General features: G+C 45.2%; 1 protein-coding gene across 1 annotated transcript; it reads right to left on the bottom strand.

Annotated features, from left to right (window-relative positions):
• Positions 1-349: 349 nt before the first annotated feature.
• On the bottom strand, positions 350-922 carry LOC113273251. The gene has a single exon (XM_026523001.1). It carries the CDS (start codon positions 920-922, stop codon positions 350-352), a length of 573 nt encoding a protein of 190 aa, XP_026378786.1.
• Between the last annotated feature and the right edge of the window lie 7,475 nt (positions 923-8,397).

The raw sequence follows: 8,397 nt of genomic DNA, 5'->3' as shown, positions 1-8,397 counted from the left end.
TCGCATCTCCAGGCATTTCACAATCCCTTAGACCTTGACCATGTCGTTCCCATATATGAGCTGCAACATCCGTATGAAGTCTCTCCTGAAGAACTGGGTTTTGTAATGACTCGCTTGTCTGCCTCAAGTATCCGACTAGGTGCATGAGGTGGGTCTGACACATACTTCCACTCTTGGTCACGATGTTCATCCTCTACAACTATATTATGCAATATCAAGCAGGTTCTTATGATCGATTTCATATCTTGCTTTTCCCAGTAGTTACATCTGTGGTAAAGGATCCTAAATTTACTTTGCAATGTCCCAAATTGCCCGTTCCATATCTTTCCTCTTAGCCATCTGATATTTGTTAAATAACTCGAGAATTGGAATACCACTGGGTGCACTGTAAAGCTTGGACTAACACAGAGTAACTCTTATAAATTCCATCAACTAAATAATACCCCTGCATGTACTGGTTCCCGTTGATAGTAAAATAACAAGGTGGTGCAATACCATTGAGATTATCATCAAACAAATTAGAGGACTTCAAAACATTAAGATCATTGCTTGATCCACCCGCTCCAAAATATCCATGCCAAAACCACCTATCGTATGAAGCAACCGCCTCAAGAACACAGGTGGGATAACTTTTGTGGCCTATGTGTGTTCCCGCCTCTTTCATCAGACACACCCTCCAACCCCAATGCATACAGTCCAGGATACCAAGCATTCCTGGAAAACCTCTAGCTGTGTTTTCCTTCATCAGCCACTTGATATCATTCACAATGGGACGTCTCATGTATTCCGCATTAAACCCAAACATAATTGCATCACAAAACTTCTTAATATAATGGTAAATAGTAGAAGCAGCCATACGGGTATAATCATCAATGCTATCTGGTTGGATACCTTTACAAAGACACTTCATAACGACATACATTTTCATGTGTGGACTTGTTTATGGATGAAAACTATTTCTCCTGGTTTTGGTAATTTTGGGTGTGTGTGGATGAGAAATGAATCTAAACCCTAAACTAATGCACTGCACGGGAGTGGTTTCTGATTCGAGAGATCAATCTATACAATTCTGGCTTAAACCAAGAAATGGCCGTTCCGGAATTGCTTCGGTCACAAAATGAAGGAGATGGGGTTGATCTTAGGGAGGTAAGCGAAGAAGGTGTTGAGATTGTGAATGTCTTGTCTATTTATGACTTGTATCAGAATGTTGAGCTGGCTTGCACAATGAAAGCTATCAGTTTTGGGTGTTTTCTGGATATTGTGACAACACTTGGTTTTTCTGTGTTTTTCATGTTGTTTAGAAATAGGCGAAGGACCTATTTATACAATTCATTGAGCGCAAACCTTATCTCGTAGGAAGTGGAGTGATGGAGTAGTGGGGTCGTGCAAGTGATTGTCGCACGATCACGTCTCTGCCCACTTTTCCCATCATCGTTAACCGTTCATGCCTCCTGACACGTTCTTGTGATGGCACGCTGCACGCTGTAAACCGCCAGACCAATACCCTAATAAGTATCCCCCCAGTTTGTGACATGCTTGATGTGTCGAATGGATGGTGGGACCCACATGAAGTAGCATACGGTGCTAGGTTAAATAACTGAGTTATTTAGGAAATCGATATTCATGAAATATCGTGTACACTCTATGCATGTAATGCATCGAATACAATCAATATGTATGAAGCATCGTTGTTTTAAAGCTTAACGGAGTAAGCCGCGGATTAAGCGTCTTAAAATAGCTGCATGCCCAACAATCTTTGAGTGATTGTTTGGAGGCTTCATGGGCGGGCCATCCCTTGGCCGATCACTCCTTGTGGTAGAGTGACGGACAGTGATCACCAAGGTGCCTTATTGGCCGTTTAACTCTTAGCCTAGGCTGTCCGACCAAGCTGGCAAAGTTGGACGGATGAGATGATCTGCGACACATGTTTGCGACCGATGGATTTTAGGGTTTTAAAGAGGTGCGCAAGCATCACTCTTTATCTTGACCGAAATCATGGACAAAGTTTTTGGTGGGACCGGCCGGGCATGCGTGTAGACGGCTTGCTGGTGTACAAGTCCATGCCACTATGTCTCGCGGAGGGGCGTTGTCCGGCAAAGATGAGTGGTCATGATCGATTTTCGACAGAAATCCTTTACCGCAAAGGATTTTAGGAGGCCACGGCATGCGATCTTTGGGCGCGCGTTTCGAGGCGCCTGGCCATGGTCCACCTTGGGTCGGTTACATGCGCAGGTGGGCCCATCGTGATCATTTTGATGCTCTCTGGACCTCCTTAGTCTATATCTATACCCTCCATCCGAGCTGGCGAAGATGGATGGTCATGATCAAACTGCGACATATATGTAATGCCGCAAACCCTAATTAGGGTTTTGGATCTGTCATGCGTGCGCAACTTTGGCCAAGCGGTTTGGCAGGCTATGCTCCTCCTTTGGGGATACCGATTGTGTGGGGCCCATGTTGGGATGACGATGAACTTATGTGCACCTTCCCGATGGTCCTAGGCGCGATCTAAGCCATCCAAATATGCTGGCGAAGTTGGATCGTTGTGATCGATTTAAGACGTTGGTGGAATTTTCGCGACCCTTTAAGCATCATGTCAGCCACACTTCTAGCAAGCGTTCATTGCTCTAGGTTTAGGTCGTGAGAAACCGATCAAGTGTGTGAGGAGTGGGCCCGCTAATGTATGCATTATCACTTCACTGATCAATCGTGGGATGATCTAATCCGTCCAACCAGGCTGGTGAAGTTGGACGGTCATGATGATTTTAAGACTGCTTTGAGCGGTCTTGCTCGTTTGGGCCCTCCTCAAAGCAACGCGGGCATCCCTCTTTAGGGCAGGCGTTTTACAGGTGTTAGGGGTATAGCGTGGTGTTCGACCGGCTAGGGCATAGGCGGGCCCGCCGGTGAACATCACGGTGATTGACTGCTCCTATTAGGGTTCGTCTAGGGTAGTAAAATTATGCGGCCAACTTGCGTGGGCGTGATCGTTTCTGAGACTGACATGGACAGTCCAGATTTCCCTTAAGGAAGTAAACATGCTCGATCGGGCTAATACAAGCGCACCGACACAGGGTTCTCTTGGTTAGAGAATGATATGGCCTGTATGGGTATTTCGTGCATACCTTACTATTGACACTTGGAGATTCGTGTTACTCTGCTGAGAGTAAACACTCAGTCGTCATGTCGCACCAAGAGTCCTGCTGAGAACAACACAGGAAATACAAGGCAACTCATGCATTAATTAATAATGCTATAAATACACCGAATATCTGGGATTGTTGCTACATGCACCATTCTAAGTGAATTTTGTATATTTACTGAATTGCTTCAAATAAATAAAACGAGAGGATTTCAGCGCTCATCGTTTGTCAAATGGCCTTACCCTTTACAGGATGTTGGCACACTAAATCTGGTTTTACAATTTTAGCCGTGAACTAAAATTCACCATCAACATTAAGTCCCCTGCCTAGCACATAATGGTTTCATTATTGTGGGTTAGGCATGAGATGGTGACAAATAAAGATAAAACTTATGAGACAAAGTTCGATGTTACCAGGAGAGATAGGTCGGCCAGTCTTTGGAACATGTCATGTTCAAGAGGCATCCAGGTGAGCGTTCCCTTAGCATGATGTCGGTTTATGTCATAATCCTCGACTCTGATGTGGACGAGCCCTATCATGAGGAATATCCTTAAAAGGATGCTGAAGCAATTTATGAAGAGATGTTGAAGCATCTCCCAAAGAGAACGTTGATGCATCTTCCAAAAGGCGTGTTGAAGCAGCTTCTGAAGCGAACGTCGAAGTCGAATGGAGAGAGCGTGAAGAGGCTTCTTCTGGCGAGCGTTGAAGAGGCTTATTGTGGATAGCATTGAAGCGGCTTTCTCCTATGAAGAGAGCGTGGAAGAGACTTCTTCCTATGAAGAGAGCGTTGAAGAAGCTTCTGGAGCGAACGTCGAAGCGGGTCCCGGAGAGCATTGAAGCAGCTTCTTATGGAGAGAGAGCTGAAACGCCTTCTTCTGGAGAGAGTTGAAGCGCCTTCTTCTGGAGAGATTGTTGAAGCGCCTTCTTCTGGAGGGAGCGTTGAAGCGGTTTCTTCTTCATTTTGATTTCCACTTGCGTATTATATGCTCTTTGATTGACCATATCTCTTGTGTTGGAGAATTCTTGACTCTGTCCGTAGTGGTTGTTGCTATGGTGAAGCTCGGGCACTGGTATCAACAAACGAACAACGGTTCCTAGCAGCAACTGTGATCAGAAGAGACTGGAAGGAAGAGGCGTGATAGCTACGGGCACGAACTTGGCAGTCTTCATATAGTGGTAGAGCTTGTGTTCATATTAGAGGGAGAAGCTAATGATGGAACCGATAACTTCCTTGATGTTGCCTCATGGAATGAAAAAGAGGGAGACAGTCCCATGGCCACGAGTATCCACTGAGCCTTCGAATTTATAGACGTTGTCACGCTGGGTTCATGAGGACGTCTTTACGTCTGTGTTGCGTTTCATAGACATCCAGGAATATCACTGGTCTTTGATAATACGTCTGCTCTCTTGAGTATATCCTTATCTTTGGACATATTGGAATCAAAATGATAGCGTGCATGCATCTCTCTAAATTCACCATCTTTGAGACAGGCAGTGCTAAGCAGTCCCCAGTCACACTCCTTTGCCATTATCATCTTTGAATCGTGTCTTTGAGGAGTAGGTAAGTTCCTTCATGCGAATGACTTAACTAATAGGTTCTGCAAATATGATGAAACTATTTTCATGGAGAATCTGTATGTACCTCTTAAGTCCCAGGTGCAATCTCCTTTGGTAACACAACTACTTCTTCTACGGGTGACGAAATTCTGAAAGCGTCTCTCATTGATGTTTCTGCCGTCGATACAGATATGGAATATCTTGGACGTTGTTTCATCATTATGGCAGTCGTGCATCTGGTACTGGAGTTGGAGTTGGCGATTTTGGATGCGCATGATGTTGTATCTCGGTGGTTTTCCTCTTACTGCTTCAGCGAAACTGCCTACAGGAGGCTGAAGCTTGCATTGCATGTTGGTGAGATGTATGCTTCCACGAACATCATGAGGGTCTTCATTACTGGCAGGCTTGTTCTTTTTGGCAGGGAAGGTGCTGTCGCAACTTGAGAGTTTAGCAGCTTCACGGAGTTCAGAGGATGTCTGAAAGCGCAGGTTCTTCGACAAAGCACGATTGACGGGTACCATCCTATTGATGCACAATTACACCACTTGTTGTTCAGTCGCCTTCGGATCGTGACCCTTCAGTGCCTGAATTCGGGACCTCTTGACATAATCATTTGGATGTTCGATGTTTCGCTGAAGCATTCCTCTTAAGTATGACAGAGTGATCCACCCAAGATGCGGATTATTTCTCGACATGATGATGCGGACATCGCTATCTTCTTGAGGTTTCTCCCTTGAGGTGTCGGCTCCAGTAGATCTGAAGATGTTACGGGCTCGCTCTCGTCCGGGATGACATAATAGGCGAACTCTTTATGATGATTTGGAGATGAAAATATTCGTTGAATCTTCCGAAACGCTTCTTGTTGTAGTGTGGTCCACACGAAGCTTGCTCCTTTCTTCAGCAATGGAGTGAATGAAGAAACGAGTTGGGCCAAACCAGGTATAAAACTCGAATGTAGTTCACCTTTCCCATGAAGCTTCGGAGCTCCTTCACAGTCCGTTGCGGCGGTATCGTGAGGATAGCTTGAGTCCTGGATGGGTCCACCTTGATCCTCTCAGCAGTTACCTGGAATCCCAGAAACTTGCCTGAAGAAACGCCGAAAGCGCATTTCAAAGGATTCATCTTCAATTTATATTCACGGAACCATTCAAACACTTGTCGTAGGACTCCTGTGTGATCTGCCCGAGCTTTCGATTTGACTACTATATCATCCACATAGTCTTCGACTTGCTTATGCATCATGTCGTGGAAGATTTCCGTCATAGTGCGTTGATACGTTGCACTGTCATTCTTCAAACCAAATGGCATTACAGTGTAATAAAATTTTCCGAGAGGAGTTCGAAAAGCTGTCTTACTTGTGTCATGCTCGTACATCCTTATCTGATTGTACCCGCTATATCCATCCATGAAGGAGAATATGCCGTGTCCGCTGGTGGCATCTACTATCATGTCAATGTTAGGTAGAGGAAAATCGTCTTTTTGGCAGCATCTGTTCAAGTCTCTGAAATCTACGCAACACCTGATCTGTCCGTTTTTCTTTTTCACCGAAACTACATTAGCCAACCAGGTCGGATGATGGATGGGCTTAATGAAGCCAGCATCTAGCAGCTTCTGAATCTCAGTCTTGATTTGCTCTTCTACCTCGTGCCTGAATTGCCTCGGATATTGCTTGATCGACTTGAATCCAGGTATGACATGTAGATGATGGGTGACCAATTTTTCATATAGACCGGGAATTTCTTCATACGTCCAAGCGAATATGTCCTGGTATTCTTTGAGAAGTTGCACGAGCTCCGTGCGTTCATCCGTGGACAAGGTTGAGCTGATGGAGATAGTCCTGGGAGATTCTTCATTCCCGATATTAACGATTTCGATCTCATCGGTCGTGGAGTTGGTGACGTCCTGCAGTTGTCGTGGAGCATCCAACACCTCTTCCCGTGGCTCGTCGTTTTTGTAGCATTCCATTGGTGGAGAGACTGGGTAACAGTCTCCCCTACTAATTGCTAACAGCGGCGTCGGTAAACGATTTTCCCTTACTGATCACGACTTGCCACAAAGGTTCGTTCCCTCTTAGTGTGAACATGGGTCGCGGATTTTACGGATGAAGAAGAGTGCCTTGTCTGCCAAGATACATCGTGGATCTTAGCCCTCAATGACGCGAGTTGGTCCTCCTCCTGGATTGACGCCCACGTGGGGAGTGGGATGCAATGAACTTTGTCTGCTTCTTCCCGCGGAGCTTCTCTTGGTTCAAATAATTCTGCTCCATATGTCGGTGCGTAAGGAGACAACGATGCAGGAATACGAACGACTTCCTTATTCAGCATAGTCATCAGGCACTGGTGATACGTTGAAGGGACAATCGTATTGTCATGAAGCCACGGTCTCCCCAGTATCATATGGTAGTCCAGCTCATTTTTTATGACTTTGAATTAAATCTTTGACTGAACGGGCCCTACAGATAAATTCAGATTTACATACCCGTACGTGTTGGTCTGGTTTCTTACGAAGTCTATCATCTTGGTAGGCTTCCGTACGATCTTGCCTGGGCGAACCTTGGCTGTCCTGAGAGTCTTTAGAGTAATCACATTCGAAGACGCTCATGTGTCGATGAGGGCCCTCTTGAACTCTGAATCCTTGATGCGTGCAGTAACATGTAGGGCTCAGTTGTGACCTTCCTCCGCCATCATGTTCTGGGCGCAACGGAGTTAAGTGCACATCCAGGGCTATTTGGTTGATTGCATTAAATGTCTCCGCCCGTTGATTCTTTGAGAGGTACAAAAGTTCACATAAATTTTCCACTAGAGAAGCCGCTTCCTGATCCACCAGCCTCTGGTTCGTAGTGAATCTAATGACTTGAGGAGGATCGTTGTGAGGATCAGTCTACAGTGTAGAAATCTCGGTCACAGGAAAACCGCTCTTCTTTTATCAGGTCCATGTTCTTTGTATGAATACCCTGCACTCGTGCCAACTCGATCAATGTTGGGATTCTTCCAGCCGCGCCGTCAGACATACCGTTGGAAAGAGGAGCATCCTCGTTCGAGGAACTCCGACCAGGATTTGAAGTTGTTGGGGCATCCCTAAGGACAACATTTTTGAAATCAGCCAAATTGAATTGGGTATTGAAGAAATTGACTTCACAACCGAAAGATTAATCTCCCACTGTGGTCGTCAATTGTTTATGGGTGAAAACTATTTCTGCTGGTTTTGGTAATTTTGGGTATGTGTGGATGAGAAATGAATCTAAACCCTAAACAAATGCACTGCACGGGATTGTTTTTTGATTCGAGAGATCAATCTATACGATTCTGGCCCAAACCAAGAAATGGTCGTTCCAGACTTGCTTCGGTCACAAAGTGAAGGAGATGGGGTTGATCTTAGGGAGGGAAGCGAAGAAGGTGTTGAGATTGTGAAGGTGTTGGCTATTTATGACTTGTATCAGAATGTTGAACTGGCTTGCACAATGAAAGCTATCAGTTCTGGGTGTTTTCTGGATACTGTGACAACACTTGGTTTTTATGTGTTTTTTCATGTTGTTTGGAAATAGGCGAAGGACCTATTTATACAAGTCATTGAGCGCAAACCTTATCTCATATAAAGTGGAGGAAGTGGAATGATGGAGTAGTGGGGTCGTACAAGTGATTGTCGCACGATCACGTCTTTGCCCACTTTTCCCATCATTGTTAACCGTCCATGCCTCTTG

This window comes from Papaver somniferum, chromosome 4 (assembly GCF_003573695.1).
Source record: "Papaver somniferum cultivar HN1 chromosome 4, ASM357369v1, whole genome shotgun sequence".
Taxonomy (NCBI): domain Eukaryota; kingdom Viridiplantae; phylum Streptophyta; class Magnoliopsida; order Ranunculales; family Papaveraceae; genus Papaver; species Papaver somniferum.
Note: the sequence above shows the minus strand (reverse complement) of the source record. Positions and strands in the feature narration are given on the sequence as shown.

What these genes read in the sequence shown, in the direction of transcription:
- LOC113273251 (XM_026523001.1), bottom strand. Translation starts at nt 922, where the DNA reads ATGTATGTCGTTATGAAGTGTCTTTGTAAAGGTATCCAACCAGATAGC.